The following is a 14,627-nucleotide window of genomic DNA, read 5'->3' as shown; positions in this document are numbered from 1 at the left end:
TTCCTCTGAAACGATCTGCACCGTTTATTTACTGTGATGTGGCTCAAAGTGCAACATTACAGCTTACAAAAGCATCGGGGTTTAAAAACAATAAAGAAAAAGTGGCTTAAAACTGGGTCATTAAAAACAAAAGCTGAAGACAACGGTGGAAAGTTTCTGAACATTAAGATGCATATCGTACCACAGGCATGTAGCTGCAGGTCTGCGGCTGTGCTGAACGCGTCATGACGACAAGCAGTGAGCAGCGCTGCACCCCACGCTGACTAGCTGTATCTCAACACCCAAAATATAATTATTTATGTTAGGCCTATCTGCTGGCTGAACTTTAAATGTGCTTCTAAATTATAAACAGCCCTAAAATGTTATTAATGCACACAACTCTGGTAGTAAAGAACGTTTTTCATTTCCATGTGTTTTCCATCACTGGAAAGCTTGGCATGCAAATAAGTCGAAACGCCGAGTCGACATGTTCATGGTTTTCTCGTGGCCAGTCACATTTACAACACAGCGCCACCTGGAGGAACAAAGACAACGAGCTCAGTGGCTAATATTTTCATTTCACGCTGTATATGTAAGATTTGTTATTGTGGGGTAATTTTAAGTTGGGTGGTCTGTGAGAGTTAAACGTCCTCGGCCTGAAAAAGCACAGATCTCTGTACAGCTTCCCTCCTAAAAGGCAAACTTTGCTTTCAGTGGTCAGCTAACAGAGATATTCAGTAAAATCCAGGCAGGTTTCAGATAAACATGTTTCTCTTTAATGCTGATCTGAAAGGGAAGTTAAACCACTGCTGACCTTAAAACAATCCACACAGCTTCCTCCAGAAAACCTCAAAGTCGGCTTCAGACGTGTTCAGATTGGGGAGCAAACCACCAAGAAAGTGTAATTTTTTAAATAACACGGAGCTGCAGAGCCTCAGCCAGAAAGTAAATCTGTCTTGGATTAAAGCCTTTACAGTCCCTTACCTGTTAGTGCGGCTGGTGGACAATGGGTAATTACCCAGGACAGAGATGACACTTGGAAGGCACCAAAGCCCCATATTCACACTGGCAATTAGATGTTAAGGTCCGGTGAGCGGTAATGAGGCAGCAGACACAGGCGAGGTGGAGCGGTGTGGTAATGATTTAAGATGAGGAGAATTAAAAGAAGAGAACAGGATTTTCAGGGAAATAAATCAGAATTGTGTGTAAAGGTTGAAGGCATATTAAAGTACAACAGATAAGAAAAGGGTAAGGACAGCAAACAATGGAGGGTGCAGGCCATGCTGGGGGGAGAGAAAAGACTCCAGGATCTCCATTTCAAAGTGACTTTGCGGCTGACGGCTTCGCTGGAGGTCGTCGCCCACTCGGCTGTCGTGATATCTGATCTCAGCGAGATCGTTTCAGCAGATTAAACTTGGGCAACGTAAAAGATCAAAACCTGGCAGGTGCAGCTGGGCAGCAACAAAAGAGACATTATCTGGCATCAGGTGTGTAAATGTACAACATGGAGGCCGAGTTTAAAGAATAATCATTCTGAGACACAAAGCGGTGAACACCGACTGACCAACTTGACTGGATACAACACAAAGCAAAGCAATCGAACAAATGGCAGAAACTCAATCATCAAATCATGTAGAGAAGAGCAGAAGTTAAAAAGGAGCAATGGGAAGGAAAAAGGAGACCTGAGTCGCTTTGAAAGGGTGATTTCTATTCTCCAGGGTCTCCAAAGTGCGGTTCGGGGGCCGTTTATGGCCCCTGACTGCAATCTGGCCAGCCAACACTTTGTCATTTTTAAACTTGAGCAAAAAAACAAACAAAACAAAATAAAATAAAATGAAACAAACTTAAGAAATAAAAGGTAAAACAAATTATTTTGCAAATTTTATATCTTCTGTTCGAAAAGGAGCAGGTAGAAGATACAATATCTGATAATGTCCTGCCCCTTTCCTACTTATCAATTTATATCAATTAACTGTCAGATCATCAACTTAATATTTTCCTTTTAAGTAGAAATAAACTTGCCATGGAAAACATCATCCTTTAAAAATGACTAACATTATGTTTTTAATCACATTTTGATAAATTGACTCAAACTGAACGAGTTATATATGCATAAAAACCTCCTCAAGTTAAATGAAAACTTGTTTGTGTTTATCTGCAGACAGAGGTGCTCCTTTAATTAAAACCCTTCAAGCTGCTCTCCTACTTGCCGATTGTTTCTTTGCAATTAGATATCCAGACAAAGTGGCTGCAGTCCTCCCCGTTTCGTTTCGTATAATCGCAAAGTTCCCCTCTTGTGTTTGTGAAGGTAAAACCAAATTACTTAGAAATGTGAGACTTCGTGACATGAAGCCAGATCCTCCCATAAACTACTCTACACACACAAGCATCAGGACACACAAACCGACCAATTACAACCATAATACTTCATTTCCCCCATCCCACTTTTCACCGTTTCTTCCACAGGTCTGTCGCTTCAGACAGGAAGCACCAACAGACGTCCAAGGCTTCCCTCATATCCTGCTCATCCATTCAGCTCATCCTCCCTCTTGGTGTCTCCTTTACTTTCTTGATAAATTAGTGAGAGCTGCTGAGTGGTGCTGCTCAGGATCTCCTTATAATTACCCTCCTTACTGGAGTCATGGAAAGGAAACACAGCAGAGGATTAGCTGAGAGAGGAGCAGCTGCTTTGGGAGGACAGGAGGAGGGAACGATAAGAAAGCTGCCCTGGTTTAAAGCACAAACTGTTGTCCTTTTTAAGAAAGAAGAGTCAGTTTTTGCTTAAGATGTATTAATCTGAAACAATGAATCTCAAAGTTCAGATTTTAGGAAGAATGTTGACCTGTGTGCGTTTTTACGGGTTCTTGTCCTAAAAAGGATTTAAGCTAACGTTGTTTTTACGGGCGGTAGAATATAACTCGGTTTGCCACATCAGCGCCAAAGCATTTCTAATGACTGAGTTTTGTTTTCACAGAATTACCTGGAACTGCGCTGACATGGGCTGCACAGTGGTGCAGTTGGTAGAGCTGTTGCTTTGCAGCAAGAAGGTTCTGGGTTCGATTCCCGGCCCCGGTCTTTCTGCATGGAGTTTGCATGTTCTCCCTGTGCATGGTGGGTTTTCTCCAGGTACTCCGGTTTCCTCCCACAGTCCAAAAACATGACTGTCAGGTTAACTGGTCTGTCTAAATTGTTCCTAGGTGTGAGTGTGTGTGCATGGTTGTGTGTCTCTGTGTTGCCCTGCGACAGACTGGTGACCCGTCCAGGTGACCCCGCCTCTCGCCCGGAACGTTAGCTGGAGAGGCACCAGCACCTCCTGACCCCACTGAGGGACAAGGGTGAAAGAAAATGGATGGATGGATGGATGGATGAATGGATGGATGGATGCGCTGACATGTTTCAAGCCGAGTTATCAGGAAGTCGTATAAAAACGTACAATAAGCTGGTGTTAGCATATCTGCACGTCTTCATATGAAACGTCAGACTATATATTTTGGTGCTGTTATCAGATCACCAGCTGTTCTTTGCTGAGTTCATTTTGTGTTGAGCAGCAATAACACGTTTATAACCCAGTTATAAACGTTATGACCAATTTTTATTTCTGTGGATTATTAGTAAGTAAAGGTTATATAAATATATAGGGTTTTGAGAAAATGATATCCTTGTGATTTTTTCTCTGTCGTTCCTGATTCTGCTGTGAAATGTTTGAATTAAAAGGTACAGATTTACAGACTGACGGCGCCGCAGCATGGAGCCGTCTTCATCCTCCTGCCTGCTTCTGTCTCGGCGGGACCTGGAGGGTTTCCACTGCTCTCCATGTTCCCGTCTTCAAGCCAGCTGCACCACGTTCTCAGCATGATCACACGCTGCGGCCCCTAATTTCTCAGTGGAAAATTAAAGCGCAGCAGTGCTGCTGTGCATCAATCCTCCTGTGATGGAGGTTCCCTTCTGGCATCTGCAACAGCTTCAGTGACAAAACCAGCAAACAAATCTCCTCCCTGATTATCTGGAGAGGCTCTGAACGCGATGCAGCCGACAGTTCAGATTAAAAAACGCAGCTAGAACGTCGCGTATGCTATTCAAATTTTACTAAAAACGATTAAATATTTTCACCAACAAAAATCCAACAACTTTTATGTGGAGTTGTTGAAGTTGAAGGAGCTCAAGCTGGAAGCAAGCAAATGTTTTTTCCAAAGGGCCATAACAGGCCAACAGAGACATGGTGGTGGCAGCATCATGCTGAGGGTAAACAGTAAAGCTGATCAGAGATTCTTTGAAGATGGAAACTGAAGTGATGCCGAGCCAGCGCTGATAATGTGGAGCATTGACTGTTTGGATGAATATTCATCCAAACATCTTTCATAAGTTCATCGTTTTCAGCCAATGTTTACGTTCTGATTTACCACATCTGGCTTTTAAAGGCCAGATATAAATGCAACAAAGTCTTTGAAAACAACTGGAAACGTCTCCAGTTTAGTACCAGATAAACAAAATGAGCTCTGCACTGAACCCCACTGGAAACCTCCTGGTTGCTCCACTAAATGCAGGTTTCTGAACTCTCCCCGAGTTAAATCATTAGTTTTGTCATTTCTAAATGAACATCAGCTTCTTTTCTTTGCATTATTTCAGGTCTGAAAGCACTGCATCTTTTTTTTTCTCATTTTCAGTTATAATTACAACATTTTTGCTTGGAGTTTCAGAGACATGTCAGTCGTCGTCCACAGAACAAAAGAACGATGTTCATTTTACTCAAACTTAGACCTGTAAGTAGAATCAGAGAAACTGATTATTTTAGGGTCTGTTAATTGTTTCCAGAGGTGTAAATGTGATTAAAGACGACAGAAACGGGTGAAAATCTGGATAGAGGTTCTGGATAGAGATATGGACCAAAATCCAGATTAGAAACTGTCCATTCCTGAATCTGTTTCATTTGTAGCTATCCTTTAGAAATGACTTTCACCGAAGTTTTACTGATTTAATTTAACAAAATGTTCATCAATAGCCAATATTTTTACTTAGAATCTCACAATGTTTGAATAGTTTTCCAATAAACTGGTCACAACATGCAGATACTGTACTCCTGCATTGTAGCACATGTTTCCATTGGGGAGCTCCGACCTTTAGAGAACATATTATATATATATATATATATATATATATATATATATATATATATATATATATATATATATATATTTATATATATATTACACCTGTAGGCCACTGAGCTCTCTCAATAATCCCTCTCACTTATCGACTCTACTGTTAATGCACTGCTGCCTGTAGCTGTACAGTTAATGCGATCCGATAGCAGCGGTCATGTCCAGGAGGCAAATTCCTGCACATTTGCTATTGTGTAATTACAGGGTTTTGATTCTGATACAAAGGGCATCTCCTCCTCCACAATAATGACAGTGTAATGAATATTAGGAAACACAAGCCTGTGAACCTGCGAACCATTAGGGAACCGCAGCGCTGATTCAAAGCTATTACGTTGTTATCTCTGTCCTGCAATAAGCTGCAAAAGAATGGGAATTATTCTGTTGCACAGAGCCGTCGCCCTTTTCTCAGGCTTTATTGAGCAAACCTGGAGAATTATTGGAGTAAAATGCACCAGAGGAAACACTGACAACATCCCCTCTTCTCACCTCCAGACTTCAGGCTCAAACCGTTTCCCAGGAATCCGTGATAACCTTGCATCATGAACTCACGCTTACTTATCAAAGGATTATTACGCGATTTACAATCATTTTATGGCTGCATTTGCTGATTGAATTAGATGCACAATTGTAAATCTGATTGCTTTCCGCAGTTAATTATCCGTAATCTCTATGGATAAATCAGTTAAAACCTGCAGAAAGGAGAAGGTGTTGAAGCAGTCGAGACGGCAGAGCAGAAAACTGACAGGATGAGGAGCAGCGGATCGATAGGAATGCAATCAGGACTTTTCTCCAAACCGTATTTTCTAATCAACTTGTTGCAAAAAAGAAAAAGAAAAACAAAAATATATAACAAGATTCATGTGGCAAGACAGCAAGACGTTGTGATGCGCTTGTCAAGATTTATGTGTTCGATTGCTGGTGAGTTTTACAGGACAGGAGGAAACCACCAAACAAAATACATGAAGCAGCTTCAACATCTGCTGATGACCAGTGCCACCACTCACTGCACTGGTTTCACTGGGACCGTCTGTGACAGACCAACACAGAGAAGTGGAAAACAAATGAGACAAGATTTTTATTTAAAATGAAATAAATCCAGTGGATCCAACTTCAGAAGAAATTAGCCAACAGCCTGATTGTGTAATTTAATTTCATAAATTTGTTCTGAGAAGGAAACTGGATCCGGTTTCATTAGATTAAAGTTTATAGCAACTTTCTCAGAAATATTGTTGATAAAAACACTAAACAGTCTACAGTTTTATAAATATTATCAAGTCTATTGTTACAACTAATAACGGATCCTTTCAAAAGATCTTCAACATTTCAAATAAAGTTATTTTAAGAGTTTTCATCTGCTGTGCTGACGGCCGAATCCAAATCCTCTCTGACGGGTCAAACTAAACATTTCACAGTTTTACAGGTAAATTTTGGTTTGTAACCTGGTAAATATGGCCAAAGTTCAAACTAAGGCACATTTCCTAAAGTTTACATTTTAGTTAAACGACTTTAAAATGTCACCAAGAGGAATGAGTTCACCTGAACTCAGATATTTGGCCTGAAAAATAATAAACCATGAGAAGAAACTCCATCATTTAGGTGCATAATTCGAAAGCTTCGTTCCAAGTTTAAATCTGCTTTGTCAATTTCCTCCCTGCTAAGCACACCTGCGATTTCTGGCTCTGCCGTTTCCCAGATCATTCACTGGATACAGACTGAGATTATTCCAAGACACACACACACACACACACACACACACACACACACACACACACACACACACACACACACCCCACACACACGCACACACACACGCACACACACACACACACGATAAATTGCACAATGTAACAGCATCCACATGACCTTAAATACCAGATGTGCCCCTCATTCATGATGACTCCCAGTGGCTGCTGCCTTTCCACCGTCCAACACTTAACCTTGAGCTTGATCTGATCGATATCTTGTTATTGGTCCCTGCCCACCTCTTCAGCTGCTTGTCAAACATAAAATGCTTTGACAAACTTGGCCCAACACCCTGTGGGCAAATCTGCAGGTAGATAAATACAGTCAGATTTCCGCCCATCTGGACAGCAGCGGCCTGCGGTGAGAAGTTTGCTCTCGCTGATTAACGGCTGAGCTAGCAGAGCGTCGCATTAAAGGCCCAAATGACCGACTGCCATCGTTAACTGCTGTCCTCGCACGTTTTCCATCACCTTGCAGGACCTGACCTCTTCTACTCGTGTCTGAAGTGACGTTTGGAGGAGGGGCGTCAGGTTTTAAACTGTAACGTGGTTCCCATGGCGACTGGAGCATGTCCAGGTTGGCGTTTCGGTGGTGATCATTGGTCCTAATAAGGTGGAAGCGTCCAGCGGTCGCTCAGACGCTCTAATCACGGCGGAGGCCGGGCGCCTGGCGACGGCATCATCTGATCTGTGGCTGAAACGATCTGATCCTGATTGATGCCATGGTGGCGCCGAACGGAGAGGAGGAGAGAGGGAGGGAGAGAGAGGGAGGGAGAGGAGGAGAGAGGGAGGGAGAGAGAGGGAGAGGTGGAGGGAGGTAGAGGAAGGGAGAGAGAGGAAGGGAGAGAGGGAGGGAGAGGGAGAGGAAGGGAAGGAGAGGGAGGAAGGGAGAGGGAGGGAGAGGTAGAGGGAGGGAGAGAGGGAGATGAGGGAGGAAGGGAGAGAAAGGGAGAGGGAGAGAGAGAGGGAGGGAGAGAGGGAGGAAGAGAGGGAGATGAGGGAGGAAGGGAGAGAAAGGGAGAGGGAGAGAGAGAGAGGGAGGTAGGGAGAGGTAGAGGGAGGGAGGTAGAGGAAGAGAGAGAGGAAGGGAAGGAGAGGGAGGAGGGAGAGGGAGGGAGAGAGAGGAGGAGAGGGAGGGAGAGGTAGAGGGAGGGAGGTAGAGGAAGGGAGGAAGAGGAAGGGAGAGAGGGAGGGAGAGGGAGGAGGAGAGAGGGAGGGAGAGGTAGAGGGAGGGAGGTAGAGGGAGGGAGAGAGGGAGATGAGGGAGGAAGGGAGAGAAAGGGAGAGGGAGAGAGAGAGAGGGAGGTAGGGAGAGGTAGAGGGAGGGAGGTAGAGGAAGAGAGAGAGAGGAAGGGAAGGAGAGGGAGGAGGGAGAGGGAGGGAGAGAGAGGAGGAGAGGGAGGGAGAGGTAGAGGGAGGGAGGTAGAGGAAGGGAGGAAGAGGAAGGGAGAGAGGGAGGGAGAGGGAGGAGGAGAGAGGGAGGGAGAGGTAGAGGGAGGGAGGTAGAGGGAGGGAGAGAGGGAGATGAGGGAGGAAGGGAGAGAAAGGGAGAGGGAGGGAGAGAAAGGGAGAGGGAGGGAGAGAGGGAGAGAGAAAGGGAGATGAGGGAGGAAGGGAGAGAAAGGGAGATGGAGGGAGAGAAAGGGAGAGAAAGGGAGAGGGAGGGACGCCTGCCGGCTTTAATTGGTGCAAATGGACGGTTTCCGTTTCCAACTACAGCCGACGTTTGGACTGAAGTGAACGTAATTCAAAGTGTGTTTTATATAAACCAGATGGTGAAATTAATCTTCACTGTGGATGTTGATATGGACTGAGTGATACGGATGGAGAGTTTAGAATTAGGTTGTCAATAAGACATTAAACAATCTGATGACAAAAGCTTCGATTGCTGACTGAGTTTCTATGACTTTGTATTTTAAAGGTCTCTGAAACGTCTTGTTGCTGAAATGTGCCGATTGTGATTGATGAGTTGGAGGAAACTGATTTCTTGGTTCTTCAAGTTGCCAAAGAAGAACAAGATTTCCAGCAGATAAAAGGAAGAGATACTAAAGTTATATTTGTCAATCTTTTGTTTTCCGTCATGAAAAAACTCTTCGTTTTAAAATGTTGCGCAACAACTTTGCTGTTTTTGTAACCACAATATTTTCTAATCATTTCGACTCAAACCTTGTTTTGCAGAACATCTTAAAGTTTCTGCTCCTATAAACATTAAATAGCCACTTCCAGCAGGAACACCAGTATTAAATATTTCCAGCTCTCTTCTGCCATCTTCCTACATAACAGCTCAAAACGAGAAATAAAAAACAACAACCAGCGACGGTAGACTGGCCACGAAACACTGACTGGTGGAAACAACGAACAAACACATGTAGATCTCTCCGAAAGCTGTGAAAACTTAGGGAAAGCTGTGAAAACTTACGGAAAGCCGTGTAGAACTCGTGGAGGCTCAGATGTCCGTCGTTGTTGTAGTCGTCGTAGCGCAGCAGGTCCTGCATGCTGCACTCCAACAGGCTGCTCTCCATCTGCTCCTTCATCGATATCTGCAGACACATCGCATCACCAAACTGAAGTGTCCCATTAGAACCACGAAGTTTCTTTTCCCTTTTGTTCCACATTTGATGATGAAAAATGTAAGAAAATAAACTCGCATGTTAAAGACAAGATGTCAAATAGAAAATAAGTATTTCTATTCACAGATCACGCCACAGTCAGCCAACCATCCTGCATTATTTCACCATTTAAAATAAGAACCATTGAGGAGACCGTCTCCAAACTGCTGCAGCTGCTCGTCGATGTTTTTTCCAGACCGTTTAAATGCACCTGAACGCCTCACGAAATAAGTCGGCGGTGTTGCTGGTTAAGAGTCAAGTGCAGCCTCCAACTTCACACAATCACAGAAGTACAGCGTGTAATTTCCTTCCTCAGCGGCGCCGCGTCAGATCAACTCTAACCTCCGTCACGATTCTCCGGATTCAGCCTCCAGTCAGAGGCTCTGCGGAACGGAGGGAACGTTTGGCTGTAATGACCTCAGTTTTAACGTAAACCGACCATTTAACCATATTTACATATTTAAAAAATACATTTGTTTAGATTGAAATGTTAAGGATTTATTTATTTCTCTGGCTTACGATGTAAATATGGCATCAAATTGATGTCACCATACACACTGTGATGGTTGGCGATAACGATATATATCGCGATATGATTTGTATAAATCTTACAATAGAAAGAAATATATATATCTATGTCAAAACTCATTTCTTTGTTATTTCTATGTAATGTTTAACCTTTTTGCTTCATGCCCGTCATTTCCAGGCCTCTCGCCCCGACCCCGCTGCATTCGACCCCGTCGGACATCCGCCGCGCTCCCGCAGAGCGTCGCACTACGACCGCCGGACGTTAAACCCAAACCAGGTCCAGATCGTTGATGATTTTTAACGAGCTCTTCCTGTACGCTCCCTTTCATACGTCTTCCTGCTGACCGGTTACATCATCGCCGCCATCGTAGGCCTGATGTCTACCGCTCCTACTCTAGAGTTAGAGTAAACAATCCATCAGATTCACATGCAAGTTTCACAGGATGCATCATGAAAACATCACCACAGGCTGTTTCCATAACTGATTATTGAACTACTTTGCTTTTTGCCACATAAGTTTCAAATACACGAGGACAGCAAGCTTACATCACACAGAAAGGAGAATTAGAAACATGTAGCTTCATATTCCAACCCGGTAGAAGGAGAACGGCTCTGAACAACAGGGAGCTTCAAAAGGAAAACATTAATCTATAGCTTCCATAACAGAATTACCAAACCTATCAAATCTGCCAAAACACAAACAAATAATTCAAGAGGCTGAGATTTTTCCATTGCCCTATTTGCAAACTCTATAGAAAACCTCAAAAGCATCCAACACAGCGAGAGAATATTACAGATTTAGAAGCATTTTGCATGAAGAATGAGCAAAATCCCCACAGAAGAAGCAAAAGCCTCTTAGCTGTCGCAGAGTTTAAAGGCCATGAAACATGCAAAGCAGATTGTTAGAGAGTAGATGCTGCAACGAGCTGATGGGTTGTTTTGTCTTCTGGAAGCTTGAAAGCATAAAGTTATCTAGATTAAATTAGGATTTAATTTCATGATCATCAGAAATCAGGTCCTGAAAAAAGCAGTGATGTAAGGAAAGCTGCATCCTGTGTCTGTAACTGCATCCCCGTCTTCCCAGTAATCTTCTTTTAACTGGTTTATATGGACACGCACAAGTGACATGGCAGATTAAAGGATGTGAAACGTTTCATCCGCCTGCAGCCGACGGCTGCCGTATGTTTCTGTCACAGGGTTTCTGCCCCGGGGCGTCTGAATAAAACATCTTCAGACCTCAAGTTAAAGGACTCCAACATCATCTGTGACAAAAGGCAGATCGCCGAGTGAAGATGCTGCGGACGGATGACTGCACTTCCACTTTGATCCGGAAAGCCGTCATCGATGCAAAGCAGAACTCATGAATTCCTACATGATAAGAATGTCTTATCAAGGGATTTCTCTGCGTTATTAAATCTTTTAATGCAGCGCCGACATAAAAGGGTTTCAGGCTCTTAACTTTTTTTTCCTCCTGTTGTAAAAACTGAATAAAACTTGTTGGATTTTCACACAATCATCCAACAAAAGACCAAAAAGTGTTCTGTAGCACTGCAAGACCATTTGGAGGCGCTAATAAATGTCCAGCTTCTAATGAGATTATTATTATTAAGCAACGTTTGGGTTTATGCTACACAAGAAATGAGAGATTAACGGAGATTTACGTTTCCTGGTAGCAGACAGAAAAATCTGTGGTTTAACTTTAAAGGCTCATATCTCATTAAACACACAAGTTTTTCAATAAATGCATTTGTTTTTGTTAAAACTTAGATAAAACATCTTAAAACCAGTTAAATGACGTCTGAATATAAAAAATGATCTCACCTCGCCGACTCGTATATGCAAACATTTTTAAAAGTGTGTAATCTGAATGAAGTCAGTTTAATCAGAATCAAAAATGTACTTTTAGGAGTATTTTTATTTTTAGTTGAGTTATTTTATTGTGAAGTATTTCTGCTCTTACTTGAGTCAAATGTCTGGATTTTCTTCCCAATGAATGAAAATCAAAGATGTTTTAACCACCAGACGGACTCACAGCTTCTGTTACAGGACGAAGAAACGTATCGAAAGAAACTGATCAGATTTTGCCATTTATATGAATTATTGTAATTTTGGTCCTTAACCCTTTGCAGTCGAGGTCTAACTGGCCGTCCCAGTCTCTCTTCTCTGTGAGTCAGCGCTCGCTATGAAGCCATGTAGCGATAGCTAGCAAAACTACTACTAACCCTACACACACCACGAACTCTAACTAACACACTCATAGTCTAAAAAACCCATCGAAACACTCAGTAAAATCCACAGCATCGCTGCACCCTCGTCTCTTGCCGTATCCAAAATCCCCCTCCCCCTCGTCTCTTTCCGCGTGTCTCCGTTCTACCTAGCAACAGACCGTCAACACATTTTCATTGGTTGTTTCGAAATGTGGTACATTTGGACCCCATAAAATAAGGCGGAAATCATCAATCTTATTTCTGGCTTTATTTTGAAGTAAATAACAACAAAACCAATATAAAAACACAACTTTTATAAAGTTTGAAGTCCGTGCTGTCCAACAGAGTTGAAATGAAAACTCGGTATGCCGTCTGTTATTACGAAGCCTTATTAATGAGTCACATGCTTGTACGCCGGGTGGCGAGTAACGACTACATAGGGTTAAAATACCAAAACTTCAACTTAACTTCATATTCTGGACGTAATTGTTAAATTTTAATCTGATGAGTAATTCAGAACTTGAGCAGACTTTTTACCAAACACTCTTTACTAGAGGTGTGCCGATCGATCGGTCACCGATCATAATCGGGCCGATTTCTGTGAAAACGTGTATGATCGGTGATCGGCGATCATTGTCTCTTGTTGCCGATACCGATCACCTGCATCTCATTTCTCAGCCTGCCTGTGCAGCTGGTCTCCTCTTTCCTTCACTCTGCAAACGCGCAGCAACAAATCCTAAGCGATGTGGAACTATAACTATGACGCACTGAGTGAATGGGGACGTTTGCGTGTTGCGGCGGAAAATTGAAGCAGGTCAAAATGCATCAACACAACGAAGCTAATGCGACATAAAAACAATGTCATACTTGAGGAGTTTGGCTACATTGAGGCTCACTGCAGTAAAAAGACATATGGAGGATCAGATAGCAGGTAAAGCAGCACAGCTACAAACACTCACCCGGATTAGCATGACGGTCAGAAAGCTAAACAAATAAAATGATTTAAGTCTTGGAGCTGCGATGTAAGATGCTGGTTCTGCTCTCGCTGTTGAACCGCTGCTACGCTACAGGTAGTAATATTTCACAGACGGAGCGCCGCTTCTGCTCCACCTGGTAGTGACTCTCACACCGAACCTCTGCTTAAAGCTGCAGCATCTAACCTAAAAAATACATTTTACATACGTATTAAAACTTTCGCTGTCCTAACATGAGACAGATAATCTCTAAAAAATAATCGATCTCCTCCCTGCTCTGCATAATTACTCCGCTCTGTCAAAAACAGCCACTCAGAACTAGCAGTAATCAGCTAGCCGCCATGCTAACAGGAAGTTTTCATTCAGTAACTCTGGATTGTTTATTGTAATGGATCCTGTTTTTGCCTTTGAATGTTAAGTTTTATACTTGAATCTTTTTGGCAATGTTGAGAGGTTTTATATTGGCTCTTTGCATCATTTAGCCTCTTCAGAGCCTCCATATGTTATCAGTCTGTTAAAGATAGTTTTACTGATAGCAGGACAATTTGCACAATGCCTGTTTTGTTTAGTTTTCTTCTTGGAAAAAGTTATTAAAAACAAGTTTTTGTCTAAATTAAGGTGAATTCATGGTTCCTTTTTCCACATAATGTAACCGGTAGTGCTTATGATTAAAATAATAATAATTATGTGATCGGTATCGGTGATCGGTCCTCATGGGTGATCATTATCGGCAAGAAAAAACCTGATCGGCACATCTCTACTCTTTACTCTTTCTTGAGTGAAAATGTGTTGCAGTAGCTGCTCCTCCCCTGAATAACTCACCTTCTCCAACTCGTCGCTGGTCAGCCGGCTGTCTTCGTTTCCATCCAGGTATTTAAACATGGCGTCCACCAGCGCCCTCTTCTCCTCCATGTCTCGCTGCTGGCTCCGCTCGCCGCTCCCCACCGCTTTCGGCTGCATTTCCAGGAGCGTGCTCTTCAGCTTGTTGTACTCTGACATGGTGCATGCGCTGCCTGCAAGGGTAAACACACAGACATGGATAAAAAGACATTTAAATAATCTCAATTATACAAGCCTTTGGATTGTAGCTGTAAATTGGATTTAATGTCCTAGTGTGTTTAATAGTGGGAGTAGAGGAAAAAAGGGTTAGAGGGAGAGATAATGTGTGTATCTGCACACGCATGTGTGTCCTTGAGACCTCATCTAAGGAGATGAAGCTTTATTTGCATGGTTTGTTTCAAAGCCTTTTGGTTTCTGAGGTTCTAAATAATTACATTTAATCCCTGAATTCACATGACAGACAAAGGTAAATGTTCTCATTTAGAGCATTTTGAGCGACATGTCATATTGTTGTCTGGATGTTGCGTTGTGGCTTTGAAGCTTGTTGGTTGCTGCGGTGGCGCAGCGGCAAAGCTCAACCCACATGGAG

The 14,627-nt window shown here is 42.8% G+C and overlaps 1 protein-coding gene across 3 annotated transcripts in view; it reads right to left on the bottom strand.

Moving 5' to 3' along the window:
• fstl4 (follistatin-like 4) overlaps window positions 1-14,627 on the bottom strand; it is a 216,756-nt gene that overhangs the window by 60,557 nt on the left and 141,572 nt on the right. For all 3 annotated transcript variants that reach the window (XM_081615150.1, XM_081615149.1, XM_008426985.2), the window contains 2 exons: window positions 14,021-14,211; window positions 9,300-9,420 (listed from right to left, as the gene is read on the bottom strand). In XM_081615150.1, the coding sequence (XP_081471276.1) occupies window positions 9,300-9,420; window positions 14,021-14,211 (312 nt within the window). The remainder of the gene's footprint in view (window positions 1-9,299; window positions 9,421-14,020; window positions 14,212-14,627) is intronic.

The sequence above is a fragment of the Poecilia reticulata genome, chromosome 14 (assembly GCF_904066995.2).
Source record: "Poecilia reticulata chromosome 14, P_reticulata-male-v2, whole genome shotgun sequence".
Taxonomy (NCBI): Eukaryota; Metazoa; Chordata; class Actinopteri; order Cyprinodontiformes; family Poeciliidae; genus Poecilia; species Poecilia reticulata.
This window is presented reverse-complemented; position numbering and strand designations above follow the sequence as displayed.